Below are 20,531 nucleotides of genomic sequence, written 5' to 3' on the forward strand. Positions count from 1 at the left end.
GCTTCTTTATAAGGGTCCTTATAGGCAGGAGGAAATAGATTCCATGTGGAAAAGTATGGAAGGCTTCCCAGAGGAAGTTGCATGTTGGCTGACACTGGCAGTATCACATAGGCGTTAACCAGAAAAGAGACAAGAGGTTGCATTCAGACACATTTGTGAAATGGCATACAGAGAAGGCTAACGTGACACCCTGAAAGCCAGGCATACTGGGGCCGACAGAGCTGTTAAAAGGGAGCCCTGGGGTGCCTCACACAAGGTCCACATTGCTTCCAAGGAAGTTCCAAGCCACTGGGCAGGTGGGAGGGAGTAGAGATGGAATTCAAACTGGTAGGTGGAATTACAGCCTTGTGCAAATCTCTCCATTCCTTAATCCCAACAACCTGTGACCATGAGAGGTTGGGTGACAAAAGGAATTAACATACCAAATGGAGTTACAATGCCCACCTGCTGACCTTAAAATAGGGGCCCTGTTCTGGATGACCATGGTGAGATGGTGTGGTTCTCAGGATCCTTAAACTTGGCAGAGGGAGGATGAAGAGCTTTCAGCAATTTGGAGGAAGCAGGACTGCCTACAGTTGTTGGCTTTGAGGATGGAGAGAGCTAAAACCAAGGCCACCAGCGTGTCCCTCGGGAGGCAAAATAGTCACAGAGGCAGTGTCCCTCAGAGACCTGCTAGAAAGGAGCACAGTCCCACAGTCACCATGATTTTCACTCAGTGAGACACATTTCAGACTTCTAAACTAGAGAGTTCAAAGGTAAATCCATGGCGATTTGAGCCACTAAGCCTGTGGCAATCCATGGTAATAGCACCGGGAAACATACACAAGTGGAGCTGCTCTAACCCCTGGGCTCCTGTTCATATCCCCTTTTCTACATGCCTTAACTTTCGTAGAAGCTAAACTAGGAACTCTAAAAACTAAAATTGAATTCCTTTTATAATTCTAAGTTTCTTCAAACCTCATGTAGCTAAGGGTACACATATTTTTGCTTTTGCCTCTTAGCTTGGTGAAGTTTGAAAGGATGTGGTCATGGCCTTTGACATCAGAGGAGGGAGCTCAGCAGTGAGGCTGGCTGATCTTGATAGAAGAGATAAGGTTAGAGGCAAGTCGCCTTTGAATGACTCTCTAAAGATCAACTGCATCCTGCCGCATTCCTGGCTGTTTCTCTCCTTGGCTTGTACTGAGGGGTGATGCCCAAGACGCATCGCGTTTCAGAACTGGACCATGAACAACTTCATTCTCCTGGAAGAGCAGCTGATCAAGAAGTCCCAGCAGAAGAGAAGGACCTCTCCCTCGAACTTTAAAGTCCGTTTCTTTGTCTTAACAAAAGCCAGCCTGGCGTACTTCGAGGATCGTCACGGGGTATGAAAACACTTGCTTTTGGCTTACTGTTTTGTGTTTGGACTGACTTGTGGGATAAACTTGAACACCTAGAAAACAGACACATTGCATTTAGCAGCCACAGAGCAGAGTTAGAGAGCTCGGAGCAAATGTGGAGAGTTCTGAGGGTCAGGTGTCGGTTAGACTTGGCTATTTCAGTTCTGAAATCTGTAGGTCCAACTCATCCATTTTTCTCCTCCACAAGGTTATATTTAATTTTCAATCATAGAAATATTTTATGTGGTGAGTGTTGCGGATAGAACTTGAAGTTCATGTGAAGGTTAAGTATGCGGTATTTACAGGCTGTAGGGCAGTAAAGATATTAATTATACTCATTAGGACAAAAGGGGCAGTTTAGCCAAATTTCCATGCTTTATGAAAGAAGTGGTTTTTAGAATGGTGAAGGGGAGGTCTTATGTAAAATTTCTATGAGTTGACCTCTCTTTGTCTCAGCGGTCATCACTCCTCCGAGGCCATAGGGTCATATTTTCATTCATGTAATACTCTAAAGTTGTAAAGCACATGGCAACCTTCTTGGTCCATTGTAAAAATGTCTCAGGAGACTAGGGGTATGGAACACAAAGTTTCTAGGGATCCTCCCTAGACTGTGGCTGCCCAGCTACATGTGTCTAAAGACATCACCATATTGTACAGCAACAGTGGCAACAAAATCAAGTGAGTGTGTGTTAATAATACAGTTTTATAGAAGCACTTCATGGGGGGTCAGAATGTTGCTGTGCTTCCCACTGAGTGAGGGATCCTTGGAATATGTCCTTCTTCATCAGACTCCTTTTCTCTATAAATAAAAGGACAAGACATCAATCCCAAGTTCCATTCTTTCTTTCAGAATCCTCTGTCTGCAGTGGCTCTTGGTTAGGCCTCCTCAAGCACTTTTTAACGCTTGCTTGATTTATTGTCACATCGTTGTGTTATTTTTGCAAGGCAGAGATGAGTATTTAGGTTTTAATTTGCTGGTCACTGAGACAAGGGTGCTTCAGTTCCTTGTTAGTGTCTCATTAGAAGATCCCCAGAGTAAGATCCAGTCTTTGAAGCTTTCCATGAACTTGGAGCAGATCACCTGGTGGGGGAATGGCTAGCCTTTTTAGTTTTAGGTAAAATAATGCTGCCCCTCTCTTGTACGTTCTCAGTAAAGAGAATCACATGCCTTCAGCAGGGTCTCAATGATAGATTAGAAGGCAATGGAATTATATATGTGCAGGCACCAGCTAGGTGCTAAGCTTTGGGCTTGGAGGATTCAGCACATAGAACTAATAAATCACATGACATCAACTCTGTGTTTCTGTAAATGAAACATGAAGTTCACATTTCATAATGAAAGTATAGTCATGCGCCTTTAAATAACTTTTCTCTAAATAAACTTTACAGTTTCACCAGTTTTTAAAAATGGTGTTAATTTTTGAAATTATAATTTCATTATTTCTCCTTTTTCCTTTTCCCTCCAAACTCGTCTGTGCATCCTCTTTTTTTTTCATGATCCCTTTTTTAAAAATTGTTTATTTTGATGGTGTTGGTGGTGATGTGTGTTTGTGACAATGTTACTATATAACCCCAGATGGAACTTGAAGTCTTCTAGCCTCAGTCTCCAGAGTGTCTTGATTGTAGGTAGGTGCCACCACACGCACCTCACCTCTTAAGAATCATTAAAAATCTCTAGCACAAGCTGGATATGGTGGTGCGTGCTTGTAATCCCAGCACTAAAGAGCCTGAGGCAAGAGGATCATTACAAGTTCAGGGGCAGCCTAGGCTATTTGGTGAATTCCAAGCCAGCCTTGGCTACATAGCAAAACTTGATCTTGAAAAAAACAAACAAAAAGAATTAAAAAGAACAAAGAAAAATTCCATGAAAAAACTCATTTTGTAGCTCTTGGCTGTGGTATCTGTTTCCATGGTAAACATACGTGTGCACGTGTATGTGTGTTATTTAACATTTTGAAACTTTTCTTCAAACATTACAGAAATTATTTAGTTAATTTCCAAGGTCACTGAGTTATTGTTGTATATGACCTGCATATAATATATGGCCCAGGGCCATGAATGTGCACAAAACAGTGCATCACTTATAAATAATACTACACTTGTGTGAAGAATGTTTTTAGGTTTTTTCAATAAAAGTTTCAATCCTCATCATCTATGAAGTGGGTATAATGATATTTCATGAGAACATGGCCCAGACACAGACAATGTGTGTGAGCTGAGCTATTGAAATTACTATTTGGCAAATAGAAAGAAAAAAAAAAAAGTCAGACGTTGGCAAGCTCACGCAGCTCAGTTTAAAATGTAGCATACTCTTGCCCCCTCAGCACCTAGTAAACATTCACCATTATGTTTACTTCTCTGAGGGAACTGGCAGGGTACCACAAGTTATTCATCTTCAGATGATGGGAAAGGTTAGAGGGAACGATCAAAGCCAGGTAAGAGGAGAGCCCTTGATGGGAGATACACAGCCACTGAGAGCTACGCAAGCCGGGGTCACCCCTACTAAGATCTCAGCTTCTTTTTCTCGTTTCTGCTGATGGGCAGTTGTGTTCCTTAAAGTTCAGGTCTCCTGTCAGACTGTAACACCACGTGAAAAATGCGCAAGAACAAATACTACCATTTTACAAATCAAGTGTTCAGTTCAACTGTAGCTATCCTCGCCCGCTGCCTTACACTCTGAATGGAGCAAACGTCTATTTAAATATGAATACGGTTTGGGGGTTGTGTGCCAACCTGCATGAACTGTGCTGTGAACGTGGTTCTGTGCTCCCAGAACCTTCTTCAACCTACTGAAACAGTGGATCAGCTTGGGAGTGGTGGCATTTACATCTACATGGCTTCAGACGCTCCCTGCACGTGGCAGGCCTTTCGTAAAGTCTCTGCTATCTGGTTCCTTAGCCCAGCAGCATGCTGGTAAAATGTGACGGTGTGTTCGTAGAGTTGAGTTGTGGAGCCTTGATTTGTCGCTTTGTTGACTTCCTTGTTATAAATAACTCCTTTAGGGAGCTGGGCTGTAGGGCAGTTTGGAGAGTGTTTGCTTAGCGTGCATGAAGCCAAGTTCAATCGCTAGCCCCGCATAAAGTAAGCATAGAGGTGCACAGTTACAACCCCACACTCAGGAGGCAGAAGAAGAGAACAAGAGGTCCAAGGTCATTCTCAGCTATACAGTAAGTTTGAGGCCAGTCTTCAATGCATGAGAGCCCACTTCAAAAAAGAAGAATCCCTTTGGCTATTTCAGTTAATTCATATGGATCATAAATTCCTGAAAATGTAACCACTTGCTCTCATAGCCCCATATAAGCCAACCCTAACATACCACTGGAAGACTTAAGTACAGTCTCTGGGGAGGTTGGTGACAACTAAACCATAGGGGAAAGAGGAAGGTGAGAGGGCCCTCAGCATGAGATGGAAGGGGCATCGTAGATGGGGACAAGCATTGCAGGTTGGAAAAACCAGTGTATCTGGTAAGAGCTGGGTTCAAATCCTCCTACCTCTCTCAGTTTGTAGGTGTGGTATCTCAGGCAAGGCGTATCATCTGTTTAAGACATTTTCCTGTTTGCAAAGCCAGGACCCTAACGATTCTCCCTGTCTCACAAGATGCTAAGTTCCTCCTAAGAAAAGTGTTTTTAACAGCTTTACGCTCATTTTGTGACATGGTAAGATCGTTATTACCCACCAAGCCCCATCATGATGGGTTCTAAGAGACCCCAGGAAAAAGAAGGACTTCTTATTCTAACGTACTTCAAGAGTCTATCTTGTGCTTCCAACAGAGTAGGATATATTACCCCTGATGAGAGTCAAAACGAACAGTCAAGATCACCACCCCAGCTGCTGCCCAGACGAGGGTCTCTGCTCCATGAGCTGCAGTATAACACATACAGAGTTCCTGAATGAAAGAGGATGGGGGAGATGGTACCATCTTTCTTTTTGGAACCATTATGCAGCATCCTCAAAAACACAGTTTCTGATATCAGACAGATCTGGCTCAAAGATCAGCTCTACCACCTGAGCTGTGTGACTTGCTGTAAACCACATAAGGCTGTGAGATCACAAAACAGCCATGTTTCTGAAAGATGGAATGTTTCTTTTTTGTTTTCTTTTTAATGAGGTGGGAGGCACAATTATTCTAATAACAAACAGTGACTAACATCGACTGGGCACTTCCTATGTGGTGTGTGTCCAGGCGGACCGTTTTGAGTAAACACTACAATCATCCTGTTAGTAGGAACTGTTATTCCCTCTTTTATAAATCAGGGAAGAAAGTGAAAGGGTTTAAATAACTTCCCTGAGGTTCCTTATGTCTCCCAAGCTTAACCAGTTATCTGGTTATCACAAAATGCCGTGTGCTCTTACTCCTCAATGGGTTCTGACCCACCACACCTTGTGTTCTCCGGGTCTGCCCCAGTGAAGCACATTATGAGCTCTGCCCCTTCTGTGCACACTCCAGGACAGAGCTCTTCCCACCTCACCATCTAGAGCTCTCTTCCAGGTCTCAAATGGCATGACTACACTCGCCACAATCGCTTCTGAAGTTGCTGCAGTCCACCTCCACTTCCCCAGTCATCTTCCCAGGGAAGTCCGCATGTCTCATCTAACACTGTAGCTCCTATGATGGACACCTCACCCCACTCCCTCTACACTCCACACAACAGCCGGTGAGCGCTCACGTGGTGACTGAAGCCGTTGGCATGGTTCTCATCATAAGCAAATATGCTTGACAGTGTTATTCCCTTTGAACCCGGGTCGCCAGAATCTAGCACACATGTCCCTTTTTGTCTTCTCTCTGGGCACCAGTTTCACCACACCTGTTCAGCCCTAAATGCCCCATCCTTAGAGAAGCCTTTCTTGAATTCTTTGGACTGGGTCAAGCTCTTATTATGTTCTGCTGTAGCAACATGTACCCTTCAGGGTCCATGCCAAAGTCATACTTGCTCATTTACTAATGTGAGCCTCCATTAGGCTAAAGCTTCATAAGCACAGGTATCTGATGATTCCATCAGTTTCCACAATGCTTCCTGCCTCTTGACATTCACTAGCCTTTCGTTTGTCTCATTTTCTTTCTTTCTTTCTTTCTTTCTTTCTTTCTTTCTTTCTTTCTTTCTTTCTTTCTTTTTTCTTGTAGAGGGAATAGGAGAAAAGAAGAAAATACAGGTCCCACGTGGGAGTAGCGTAGCGCAAAAGAGCCTGGTTAAAAAAAGGCTCAATACTCAAAGAGTAAACACACAACATAGAAGATCAAAAGGGAGGGTTTGGGATATAAGAATAAGTGAAGAAGATTCCATGAAAGGAATCGTTATGGCCCTGTCTTAAGCAAGAAAAGGAAGTTCACTGGTCGGAATTCTTAGCTAGGTCAGAGAGATACCGTGGAAAGTCCCTGCTGTTTCTGGAGAACCATCAGATCTGTGTTCCTTTCCCCTTCTCCCTGAAGTTTCTTTCCTGCCTCTGGGTTTACAGCTAGACCTGCTGCATTTTACAGCTAGACCCTCTGCAGGCAGTATTCTTTTTCCTTTTTGTTTTCTTTCTTTCTTTCTTTCTTTCTTTCTTTCTTTCTTTCTTTCTTTCTTTCTTTCTTTCTTTCTTTTTCTTTCTTTCTTTCTCTCTCTCTTTCTTCTTTCTCCTTCTTTCTCCTTCTTCTTCTTCTTCTTCTTTCTTTCTTTCTTTCTTTCTTTCTTTCTTTCTTTCTTTCTTATTTTGTTTTTTGAGACAGGGTTTCTCCGTGTAGCCCTGGCTGTCCTGGAACTCACTTTGTACACCAGGCTGGCCTCAAACTCACTCACGGATATCTACCTGCCTCTGCCTCCTGAGTGCTGGGATTAAAGGCATGCACAACCACTGCCCAGCCACAGGCAGTATTCTTAAAAGTACCTGAACATTTCTGCTGGAAACTTTGACCAGCCATGGTCCCTCCCCACTTCATCCCAATGTAATTTCATTGATGCTACCTGGGGTCCCATGGACAGCTGAGGTTCCATACCAATCAATCATCCCCTATAACACCAAGGGTAAAGTTTTAAAATTACAACTCATCTGCCGCTCTCTACCTTGAAGCTCTGTGTGACAAGTTCAGAATACTTAATTCTTAACTGTAGCCCCCCAAGGCTCTTTACCGCCTGTCCTTCCGATTTCTCTTGACACTTGCTCTGTGTGCCTCAAGTACATCTGCTTCCTTCCTGAACTTTCAGTGCTTCAAGTTCACTGTCTTTTGGGGGCCCTACACTCAGGACTAGAGTGAGGCAGTTGAAACATAGTACTCTGGGGGTGATCTTTCTCTCCCAAGTACAGACTCCGCAGTGGTGGTTTTTTTGTTTGTTTGTTTGTTTGTTTTGTTTTGTTTTGTTTTTTTAAACAGCGAAGGTTGCAACAGGGCTGGTTGTTCCTTCCTTTCTGCCTCTTCCCTATCTCATATATACCCTTTTCATCTTTAAAAAGCACACAAATAAGCTGAGCATGATGGTGCATGTCTTTAATCCCAATACTCAGGAAGTGGAGGCAGGAGAAACTCTTTGAGTTTGAGACTGGCACACCCTTTCATTATTTCCTGCAGTAAAAGTTAGCCTCAGAAAAATACTGTCAAGGAGAGAACTTAGTTTGGAAGAAAGGATTCACTGGAAAGCAAAAGAGCGTAGTTTCTACCCGGCGTGAAACAAGAATCACACTTTGAGTTCCAAACAAGAGGTCCAACACGCTTGAGTCCTAGAAGCCACACTTCTAGGCTTAGAAGCCTCATGAAAGTGACCCAGAGGAAGAAAGTGCTCTGCAGTGTTTCTGGATGTGCATACAACTCCCAGTGTAGACCACCTCTCTGTCCTTGAAAGTCAGTAATTTTATAGATTTAGAATGCGAGCATGGCAGAAGATGCCATATCTCCACATAATTCCCATCAATCTGCAGTTGTTCATAAGTTGATATTTACAAGCTTGTATAAGTCATCTAAAACAGGATTTGCATACAGACTAGTTAAAGAACTTAAACATGTTAACAGTAAAACAATTTAATGTGAAGATGATGAAAGGATCTGAGAACAGATCCTTCTGGAAAGAAAAAATCCAAGTGACCAACAAGTTTATGGGGAAAGTGTTCAGCTCAATTAGCCATCAGAAAAATGTAAATCAAAAACACAATAGAATATGATTACATCTCAGCTTCATATCCATTTTATTAAATTAATTATTTTGGGAAATTCATACCGGAGTACTGGGTCTACATCACTCCTACCCTTCTCTGCCCCTTCCAACTCCTTCTGTGCCTTCCCCCAACTCATGACCTCTTCTTTAAATATTACTGTTACGTACAACTCACGGAGTCCACTTAGCATTGCTCCTTTGTGCGTGTGTTCAGGGCTGACCACTTGGGCTTAGACAACCTGTACAGGAACTCAACCCTGGAGGAAACGGACTCTCCCTCTTCGAGCAGCCATTTGCTACCAATATCTCCTCATCTACAGTTAGAACCTTATGGAATTTCCCCCCTGTCTATGTGGGCATGTCATATGGCTAATCATTATGCTTGTCCAGACAATCCTATCGTTAGGAGTTCACAGGTGCATTTTCCCTAACTTGTCTAGGAGACACTACCTAGCAGCAGACATACTGGTCTCCTGGCTTTTAAAATATCTCTGCCTCCTCTTTGGTGATGTTCCTAGTTAGCTGCAGGCGTTGTATTGTAGATGTATCAATGGGGGTTGAGTAGCCCACCGACACTTATTCTCTGCATTCTGACTAGTTGTGGACTTCTTTAACAGTGTCTATCTGTTGTGAAAAGAAGCTTTTTTTTTTTTTAATGGAAGACGGGAGCTACACTTAACTGTGGGGATAAAAATAAGTATTTAGAGCACAGCTAGAAATTATCGTTAAGAAAATGGAAGTATTGGCTTCTCCTCTAGGGTATGCTTCTCCAGCTGGGTAGTCGGCTAGGTTTGCAGTAGCAAGAAGGATCCTTTCCCATCACGTAGGCTGTAAGTTCAACTAAACAGGTGTTAGTTACTCCTAAGATAGATGTTCCACTATTGCGCAAGAGGGTATCTTTGCCGGGCTAGCCATTGTTGCGGTTTGGAGGCTTAACAGCTGGGCAGGACTGTCAATTGCTCCTTTCCCTTGGCAGCTTGCCTAGCACCTTCTGGAACTTTTATTTTTTTTATTGTTTGCTAATCATTTCTTAATACCTACTATGTCCAAACCAATGAGGCAGGTGTGAGGAATATAGTGTGAATAATGTGGTTGAGGTGTTTGCCCTCATAAACAGGTGAAGAAGACAGCCCATAGTGAAATACGTAACAGCACAGGGTAGACAGATCGGCAGGTTCTATGATGGACCTCAGCAGCAGCTGGGGCAGAGTTGGAAGAAAGTGTGGTGAGAGGAAAGATCTCTATCTAGGCCAGAGTCAGAATTTGAGGAATGATGGTGGTGCCAGTCAAGTGGAAATACTCAGAATGTCATTCCGGGCAGTGGGAACTGCAAGCTCAAGGACCCTGAGGTAAATAAAAGCTTGGCCTATGTGAGGAGAGAACCTTGACCATAGCTCAAAAGAAGGCTGCAATTTGAGGGTGCAGAAGCCAAGCTATGTGAGCCATCAGTGAGGCATGGCAAAGAGTTTGTACTTCATTTCCACAGCAGGAAGCTACCAAATGGGGAAAGCAAGTACGCAACACCATTTGTTTTCTATTTGGAAGTGGCTGTCCTAACTGCTGTTGATGGCAGATTATACACGGGGAAGGCAAGGAAGCCAGGAAGCCAGGCCAAGGCCAGTGACCCAACACGTGGTATCTCATCCTACAAGTTGTTTTGTAGTTATTTCAGATCTTAACTCTCTTGTGTCTTTCTGAGAGCTTGTCTAAAACCAGGGACATGTGGAAATTGGCCTGTTTTATAACCTGAGTCAGGACCAGGTATCCTGTAGCAATGAAGAAAGAAAACAAGCTAGAGTTCAATTAAATCAATTTTGATTAACAACACAAAACAGAATAGAAAGCCTTTAGATTATTATACTGCTAAAAGTAGTTAACAAAACAACTAGACTCAAAAATATTTTGTACAACCTTTTGTCTAAAGCTATCAAATTACTGTGTAGTTATTTCAAAAATTTACAGTTATAACATATGGCAATTTTATATTCTACTTTCCCATTCATTCTTTTACACATTCTTTTACACTTCTACTATGTCTACACGGGTTCAAAACTAATCACTTTCTTATTTATCTGCATTTTTAATAGTTTAATCCATTTGTTGCATAGATAAATTTATTTGTTTCATGTACCCAGATATATAGATGGACATGTATATCATTTATGGCTCAGCATTGAAGTTGTTCCTAGGTATAATGAAAACATATATATGATAAAAGGCTGTTATTTCTCTTTTTAAGGTTTTAGGATGGAATTCTATGTGTAGAATAACTATATCACAGGGTAAGAGTTGTAGTCGTTTAGTAGAGCAGTTACGCGCATGCTCGCCACAGCCCACAGTAAAGTCACAGAGCAATTTTTGCAAGTTCATTCTCTCCTCCCATGTGGGTTCTGGGGACCCAGTTCAGCTTGTCCGTTTGGCAGCAAGTGCCTTTACCTGCTGAACCATCTCACCAGTCCAGGATATGAACATTTCCTGGGCTCAAGCATTTGTTGCTGGATCAATTTCCAAAGAGCTAAAGCAATGTACGAGCCACCAGAAGTAATCCCATATTTGCTGCAGAACCATTTGTATTTTCAAAGAACCATTTATTTTTCTAAGACGGCAATAATTTTAAATTTTTCATTGCTTTGATCTTCAAATACTTTGTTTTTATAGGCATCGTTTTGTGTTGTGTTTTTATATAGATGGAATAATTTGATTTAAAGTCAGTCACGTATATGTACCTGTACAGTAAGATTGAAGGGATACCCAAAAGCCTGCTCGTCCGCACCGCAGCAGGCTCACTGTTAGTGACTTACTGCTTATGTCAGGGGCTCTGAAAGGTTCACGTGGGTGAGCTCTTTAGCTAGATCAGCCAGCATTTGACCAGGCAACGGTCAGGTAAAAAGCAGGAAGTTGTCACACAAGCCATTGTCTGTTCTGTAGAGCTGCCTTGTAACATTTACAGCACTGCGGACCGTGGGTAACAGGCTGTCTATCTAGGCATAGGTAAAGAGCAACAGCAGAGCCACCTGACAGGAAAGAGAGCAGCACCCGGGAGCCCTCGTCACTTCCTCACTGTGTCCAGGGTTTACCTTGGTTGCCCCAAAAATCAAGGATTTGAACTAGATCCGTGGGGTTCCAAGCTTTTTAAAACGCAGAACTCTCTTCCATGCCTTTAATTCGTTACAATTACTCCTTAAATTGAGAAAGGCGATTTCAAGTTTCCTTTGACATAAATCTGTTTATGTGTGTGGAATCTGGGTTGTGTGTGTCACTTTATAAAATGCTATCCAGTCCTGGTGAGGGAATGAAAGAACAATAGAAACCAAGGTATTAAGGCCTGGATGACAGAATCCAGGGACTAACAGCAAGAACCACAATGCGCTTGTCTATTTAAGTAGTTCGGACAGAAGTACCAGCACAGGTGCAGGGTCCAGGACACCTTCAGCTCTATAGACTCCCGAGCGCTAGGATACAGTGAGCAGATGAACCTGCTGCCCCAAACTGACCTCCAAGCTTTCTCAAGAAAGGCAAGTCTAGTGAAGAAAGAAAAGAGTGTCAGCACAGAAAATTGGAATGGTACAAAATGTCAGCCAGGCCCATGCACAAGGAAGCATCCCTTAGTTTTTATCAATCATAGTCTAGCGTACTGAAAAAAAATAAAAGACCTTTGAAAAAAGATCCATTTCAAAGCTCAGGGGCATCAGGCCAAGACTTTTCTTGGTGCTTTTTTCCCCCTGTGTTTCAAATTGATCCAGTTGGATCATGGAATAGAACTGATTGTTGGGGCATGGGCCCTACCCCTTCCTCTCACCTGTGTACTTGTCACCTCCGTTTGCCCATCTTCATCTCTACACAGAAACGGACAGGAGCAGAAAAGTTGCGGCGACAGGTCATTTACAAAACCTCTTAAGTGCATAATATAGCCACATATTTTAGAGTTGCCAAATGATACCTACTAACAAAATTTCCCATCCTTGTCCCAAACTCCATTTCTCTAACCCCACCTCCATCAATATGAGCCAGCAAGGTGGCTCATCGGATAAGGGCACTTGCTGCTACACCTGGTGACCTGAGTTCTACCCCCAGGACAGAGATGGTGGAGAAAGGGAACCAAGTCCTATAAATTGTGCCCTCCATCTACACACACACACACACACACCGCTAAATAAATGTAAAAGAAGTTAACAAATATAATTTTTATAGACTTTTCCAAGGTGCCCCAGCCTCTTTCCTTTGTTTTTTTAATATAGCAGCAGCATAATATATACATACTACTTAACTTATTTTTTTTTTCCTCTCCATTGGTTAACAATCCAGTTTGGAGATCAGTCCATAGTAGACTTTATGTAGAGAGCTTTTTCATCTTTTATGAATGTAAAGCGGCTCGTTATTGTGGATTAAACACTTCCATTGTACACTTAGTGTGCTTGTTTTTTATTTCCAAGCAACAGGAATGAATAACCTTGAAAAGTATGTCACGTCAATGACTATAACCGTGATTGTTAGTCAGAGGCAACTTTGGCAACCTATGGACAGTTGCTCTCCCTGAAGATGTGGAGAGGTAGTTGCTGCTGGTGTTCGGTGGGTAGAAGCCCAGCCTGAATGGCCAACAGTACAGAGGCCGAGAAGCCCCAGTGTAAAGAAAACACATTCAGACATGGAGTCACTGAGTTAAAACTTATGTACAGTTACTATTTAGTGACCAAGTCTCTGTCCACAGAAGATGCACTTTCCCCAGGCCCATGTGTGCGAAGCATATTCTCAAAACCTCAACAACCATTATCTGATGCTTTGATCTTTGCTGCTCTGATAGGTTTAAAATAATCTGTTAGTAGAAATTATTTGCATTTCTGCTGTCGTAGTAACCAAGGGTCTCTTCCTTCGCCTTCCTTTCCCCCATTTTTCTATAAAGCTGTTCATAACGTGCAGGAGTGCCTGATGCTCCTGGTGCAGGCTAGCGTTAACTTACCTTTCCACTCCCAAAGGATGTTTAGTCATCTGCCTGTTATTCTGGGGCTCATATCCTAACTTATTTCTGCTGAGAGTTCCACACGCACCATTATGGGATCCACACATACCATTTCCTGCTGTAACACTCTTACCTGCTCCTCCTCAGTTGGCCAATTAACAAATACCATTAAACATTGCCTCTGTGAAGTGATTTCCTGAAGTGCAACGAAGCTATTCGCTATCTATTTTAGCTGCATACTCTTTAGGGCTTAAAAAAAAAGAGAAGTGCTCTCCAAACTCACTAAACATCTCCATGCGCTTTCATGGGAAAGTGGGGTCTTTGTGGGAGAAGTCACAGACTAAAGATGCTGAGATGGTGCACAGGACCTGGAGGACCTATGCTTGCCGTGTGGCACTCAGTTCTTTCAGAGGCCAGGTCCTGCTTTGGAGCCCAGGGTCCTTGGCATCGATGATCCTGCCTCAGTCCCAAATGCTGGGATGGCAGGCTCGTACTCCATGCCCAGCAACACATGCTTCTTGTAAATAGAGCTAAACTAACATCTTTGTTCCATTCTCTAGTTTTTCTTTTTAAATCTAATGTGAATCGGGCCTAGAAATTATTGTTGAATTATTGCCTCACTTAGAAGATACACATGTCCATCTAAATGCTCGGTGATGTCTCTTAAAAAAGAAAATGAATGAAGAAAATGCTGCCCGTGGAGATCATGAGAGGATCTGCCATGAACTTGAATCTCCAAGGATACAGAAGTGCAGATAGAAGTTGTTATTTGAATACAGCTTCTTGCTAATGGGTTTATGAGGTCACCAGGACAGAGGCCATTTTACACACCCAGCTTTTCATCTGGAACCCCTTTACCTTCCCCCCATCTATCTGTCACTGTTGTATTTATTATAGCGTGGTGTTTTCTAATGCTTCTCACTGCTTTAAAATAGTCTTTTGAGTTTTGCACCTTCCATCTTTTTTATGTTCACTACTTTAAAAACTCCTTCAAGTATCATATTACTTCTGCTATGAAATTCTTCTACTTGGAATTATTTCTTCCTCCTATATTACTCTTTTTGGATATTGTCTACACCAATACATATTTTATCTTCTTCAAAAAAATGAGAAGATTCAGCTATTGCTTTACATCTGCTTTTTACATTTAACGGTGTTCTTTTATAGAGAGCAATCTCTTTGTAAATGAATACAGAGTTGTCGCAGGATGATGAAGGAAGCATAACTAAATTAACCAGTTACCTAGCAATGAATGTTCAAGTCTCTCTTGGTGTTCTAGCGTAGTAAGTAACATTGTTCTGAACATTGTTTCTCTCACATCATTACACATTTGAGAGAGGGTTCCATGGAGTAAGTCCTATATGAAAAATGTATCTGTGTTCATTAACTTTTAACACAGTAAAATAAATGCATGTTTTTGGTTAAATAATCAAGCATCATAAGAAAAAATATATACATGCTCTTTTTCTGCCCCTCATTTTCAAACCTCAGCTCTACCCCACTGGTCTCTGTTTTCAATATTTTTTATGAGACAATATGTTCATAATTTGAGTAGGGGAATCTCAGTTGCCCTCTGGAAGTTAAATGAGAGTATAGTTCTGTTTCTTCTCTTTTTGTAAAATTCACACCTTTTGCCTAGGCAAGCAGATACTATTGAAAAGATGGCTGACCTTAAAAGAAGCCAAATGCTTTCCCCACATCCAGCTTTGTAGTAAACCACAGCATGAAAACACTGCTGAAGTGAAAGCCAGACTACTACAGCTAATGTCTGAGTGAGAGGTTGTGTGGAAACAAGGAAAGAAAAGAAGGCAGGCAGGGGTGAATCACATTCCCCCAGCCTGCAGCTGGTGCAGCTGTGGCATCTGTCCTAACTTAACCAGCTTCTAACTTCACTTGACTAGGTCCAGCGAAGATAGGCGGGAGACAAAGAGAAGCACTCACGGCTAGTTACAGAATGCACTGATGTTTAACCAGATGATGTCTTTTCCTCTGAGACAGTGATGTTCTCCAGTGCAGGTGGCAACAATGCTCAGTGGCAACAGTCAACACCCCTTAGCACCTCGGGACCAGAGTTACACAGGAAAAGAAAGTGAGCTGCAGGCCCTGCCACAGCCTGCTCAACGTTACTGTCACTGTAGGGAGGATGATAATCCTGATTCTCCAGGTCTGGACCCCTGTTCCTCCCCACCTCCTCTCCCCACCCCAGCCACTTAAACAGAGATGGATGTGTGGATTGGCTCCAGGCGAACTCCACAGAAGATTAAACAGCAGTGGAGAAAAACTCCTAAAGCCAAGTTTGGGATGGCTATGAGTGGGGAAAGCAATATTCCCTATATCAGTCATTTAGGTTTTATTTTATAGGATGTCAGGCTTAATGTCATGGACCACTGCAAATTATGCGATGGAACATTAGCTAAGGTAGACCCAGAAGAGGCATCAAGCAGAGAGCTTGGAACGCCTTGTTAAAATCCTGATTGTATCGAAGCACGGACAGCGCTGCAGGTGGATCTTCTCGAAGCCTGATCCCAGGGTGGGCCAACAGATAGACGCACTCACGGGAGCCCAGGGATCCACCCCTCCCTGACTTTTGTCCTAATTTCACAAATTACAAACGCTCCATCTATCGCAGTTGTCATTCTCACCAGTGAAGTGTGACTGCTGTCTTCCCCAGTGATGTTTCCTGATTCCGTAGGCACCTAAAAGAACATTCTGGCAAAGAAAGTATGGACACCGTAAAGACAAAAGGACTCGGGCTTCATTTGCGGATAGGGAAAGGAGGAACGAAGAGAGGAGATGAGGTACATTTGAGTGACAGTTCACCACTTGAATGATTTTAACTCGCCAGTGTGTTTAAGTACTTGTTTCATATCCTCTGAGTTAACTCAGTGATTCAGGAACCATTATTTGCCACTTTTGTTAAAACAAGGTATCAGCGAGGCTAGAAAGAACGGCTCAGCAGTTAAGAGCACTTTTTTGCTCTTACAGGCAGAACGGCCCTGCACATTAAATAAATAAATCCTGAAATTCTTTTAACACAAAGTTATTAAGAGGACTGCAGCAAGTGAAGAATGAGTCAGGGTTCGAACCCAAGTCTGCCTGACTTGAAAACATATCTTCTGCCCCATTCTGCTCTACCAAAGAAGAAATCAGGAATTCTGGTGTCTTTCAGACACACGTAAATGCCCTCTTGAGGGTGTCTGACATGTAACTTCATATTGATGTATCCACTGGGCTCAGCAAGCGGTGATGGCACCTGGTTTTCATGCTGGAAAACCAGGGAATGGGGAACGATCCTGGAACCCAGAATAAACTTTGAACAAGCCAGTGCAGCAGGAAAATAATACTCCCCTGAGCCGTGGCTGGAAAAAACAGGCTATGAAACTGACCTGCACTGAGATTGGGAAATGAAAGTTTCCTGTGAGCACCAGAGCAAGCACAATAGTCAAAAATTTATCTTCACTATGAATTAAGGAAGCCGGCCTCCCTGAACCTCAATTTTCTCACCTATGAAATGGAAAGACAGTACTATGCTGGGTCGTGTTAAACACAGTGGAGTATAGAAAAAAGTTTAAAATACTGTCTTTTATTAATTTCCCCTGTCTTTCTGTAAGACCCATAACCCAATTCTATCTTATATAAACTACTGATTAAAAAAAAGGTTATAAAAGCTACATACATAGACTTTTGTGTAGTTTTGTACATAAACCTGGTTGGATTGTGTTTGACATATAAGCTATCTGTATCAACACATGGGGACAATGTAGCACTTTGAAAATTTTTATGTTATAAATTTTTAAAAATTTCTATTTACTGCACATGGCATCACAATTATGAGAACATTTTCATACATTGTGTACTGTACATGAACCTAACCCTCTTCCTCCTCCTTTTGTTCCCCCTCCCCAAGTCACTTTTATTCTCTACACAGTTTCACTTCTACTTTCATTTCATGTATGCACACGTGATTTTATGTATCTACATAAAATCTAGGAACCAAATACGAAGGGAAACATGTAACTTTATCTTTCCGAACCTGGCTTAGTATGGTTGTCTCCGGCTGCTTTCATTTGTCTACAAATTGCATGACTGTTCTTCTTTGTACCTGAAAAAGTTCTACTACGAATCTATATGACCGTGTCTTTACCAGGTCTTCTGTTGATTGACACCTTGGCTGAGTCTGTGACTTAGTTGCTGTGACTAATGCTGTATAGTTTCTCTGTGACTTGGGGTCCTTCAGGTAAATGCTAAGGCATCACCCGGCTTGTGTGATAGATTTGCTTTTAGTTTCTAGAGAACCCGCCATGCTGACTTCCATAGTAGCTAGGCTAGTTTACAGTCCTCAAGCGGTATATAAGAGTTCCAGGTTGCCACACCCTCACCTGCATTTATTCTATTGTTTTCCAAATGACTGGGATTCTGGGCTGAGATAGAATCCCATCATAAAACTTGAATTAAAACTATTCGCAATTCTGTGACAGTTAGTTAAGATGACCATTGTTTCACCTGTTGAATGGAATTTGAGTTTCTCTTCTGGGACCAACCTGTTCATTTCATGGTCCCAAGTATTGGTTGATTTGTTTACATTCCTGTGGTTCCGGGCTTTTTGAGTTCTTTGTACATGCCGTGTATTAATCCAATGTCAGGGGTATGGCCGGCAGACTCTCTCTCTCATGGTCTCTTCCCTCAGTCAGTTACATTACTTGGCAGTGCAGACACTTCCTAATGTCACAAGGTTCCATTTGTTGACTGTTGACTTTGTTTCCTGAGTCAGTATAGCTTTGAAGAGAGGCAGGGCTACTCAAAGCCTTGTGAGTGGTACAGACAGTCAGAATAACAAGAAAGAATGAGCACAAGCTAACATGGCCTGTCCCTCTTCTGGTGGCCTTCATGTGGTTTTCTTGGCAGGCTTTACCCTGATTTTTTTTTTTTTTTTTTTTTTTTCAGAAATAGCACAGTTGTTTGGGAAGATTGCAGGCAACCATCATTTCCCAGAGACTGAACTGTGTTTAGCTCCTGACGCAATGCTCTCATTGACCGATTAGGGAGGGAACGTTGATGCCTGATGTTTTCCGGATCCAGTCTTGTGATATTCAGGGAGAGGTCTCTAGAGAGACTGCCAGGGCAGGCGGATTGGAGGGGGAACCCAAGCAGTTCCTAGGGACTGGGAGTGAGGTTAATGGTGAATGGTTAGATCTCTCTGACTGAAAAGACTCATCTGGGTGACGCTTAAGGCACAAATGTCTCTTCGAGTCTACGTGTGGAACAAATGGACACTAGGAATCATCTCAAGGGAAAGGAAGAATCCTCCTTGGAAATTCTGAGCACTTAGGTATGGCAAGTCCAAGCTGAGCTGTGTGGAAAGTACAGGATTTCGAAGGTTAGAGCTAAAGGGTATAAGTGTAGGCTATGTAACCCAGGCTGGTTCCAAACTTGTAGAAATTCCCGTCTCAGCCTCGTAAGTGCTAGAATTATAGCTATAAGCTACCATGCCCAGCTGAAAACTTGAAATGGATGTGCAGTTCACGCTTACAACTTCCACTGGACGCTGCTGCCTCAGAACTTCACATAGAATTTTCACCCCTATTTTTTTTTTTTACTCCAAATACCTTTCCCTCTACCACCTTATGACCTAACTGCAAGGCCCGGGCCTCTTCCTCTAATGGAGAGTGCTCACCCCTACCTGGTCACAGAGGGCTCCTGTTGAACTTCCATAGTCGGCCGCAAGTGTCTTCTCTCCAGAGGCCTGTTCTGATGACATCTACCTATCCCATTGTCTTGTCAGCTCTTGCTTCTCCTTTCTGACCTCCTATACTTATGAAGGTGTTATACGTCCTTAAACTGTGAGCTGAACACCCGGCCTACCAAACACCATACTTTAGCAGTACAGCTCACTGCAGAGAGTCTGGTGTCCTCTCTCACGATCCCGTAGCTGCCCAGTGGCTGTAGCCTTCTGCCCAGCATTATGGTGAGACTATCATATGAGATATCACTGGCCTAGGAAGAAAAATAAAATTCAAATTTTGAAGAGTAAATTTTTTTTCTTTTATTGGTTGATAATTGATCCAATTTCTTGAAGTATGACCTTGCCATATAGACCTAGCTGGCCTAGAACTCACGATGGAGGGGAGACTGGCTTCAGATTTGCGGTAATCCTCCCACCTCTGCTCCTTAAGTGCTGGAATTACTGTTCATCATGTACTACACTGTACATTGTTGGAGACAAGGTCTTAACCATGCAGTCCAGACTGGCCTAGAGCTCTCAATCCTCCTGCTTCAGCCTGCCTAGTGCCGTGATTATACGGACGCACCACGATGTGTGGCTGTGAAGTATGGTTTTTACACCACTGTGCAGTCAGAAACTATAAGTAAAATCATTCTAAGTAAGGGCCTGTACATGGCCCCCATGAGGGAGTAGCAATGTTCACTGCTTTGCCTTCTGAACCCAGAGCAGTGCCTTGTTCATTTCTGGCCTTCGATAAACATTTCCAAATATGTTAGCTTTAAATCCGATTAAGACTGTTTAAACTGGGCCCAGCATGATGTCCTAGCCAAGGACATTAAAGAATCAGCCACTGAACTAGGCACTGAGCATGCGACAAAGAACCCAGTCTTCACGAAGAGTTGCTAGCCAGAGATGTTCTGATACCACCATGAGCCTCCTGTCCGGCTCACCAAGAAGCAGTCAGGCGATGTCAGACCCCCAGCAGCCTGAGCTCACCAGTGGCCAGAGTTCCACAGGCTGTTAGGGGACAGGCAGGCCTCTGTGCACTGCTGCTTCTCAAGTGAAGGCCGGCAGTGCCTGAGGACTTTGATGACGGGCCACACCGGGGCCTCTTTTCTAGCTGTAGAAGCTGGAGTCCAGAGGGTGGGCCTCTTACCACAACTGAATCAGCAAAGCAGCCATGAGGTGAATACGTGAAGCAGATGCTTGGTCTTGTTCTGGGGAAAGACAAATGCTTTGAGGAGATGGCTTCGTCAGTAAAGTGTCTGCCATGTAGCCCCAAAGACCTGCACTCCTATCCCCTGCAACCATGTAGAAAAAACAATGGTGGTGTCAGCATGGGCCTATAATCC

At 42.9% G+C, this 20,531-nt stretch overlaps 1 protein-coding gene across 1 annotated transcript in view; it reads left to right on the forward strand.

Moving 5' to 3' along the window:
* Positions 1-1,128: 1,128 nt before the first annotated feature.
* Itk (IL2 inducible T cell kinase) overlaps positions 1,129-20,531 on the forward strand; it is a 59,507-nt gene continuing 40,104 nt past the window's right edge. The window contains exon 1 of the mRNA XM_021646402.2: positions 1,129-1,361. Coding sequence (XP_021502077.1) covers positions 1,224-1,361 — 138 coding nt within the window. The 5' untranslated portion in view covers positions 1,129-1,223. The remainder of the gene's footprint in view (positions 1,362-20,531) is intronic.

Source organism: Meriones unguiculatus, chromosome 11, assembly GCF_030254825.1.
Source record: "Meriones unguiculatus strain TT.TT164.6M chromosome 11, Bangor_MerUng_6.1, whole genome shotgun sequence".
NCBI lineage: Eukaryota > Metazoa > Chordata > Mammalia > Rodentia > Muridae > Meriones > Meriones unguiculatus.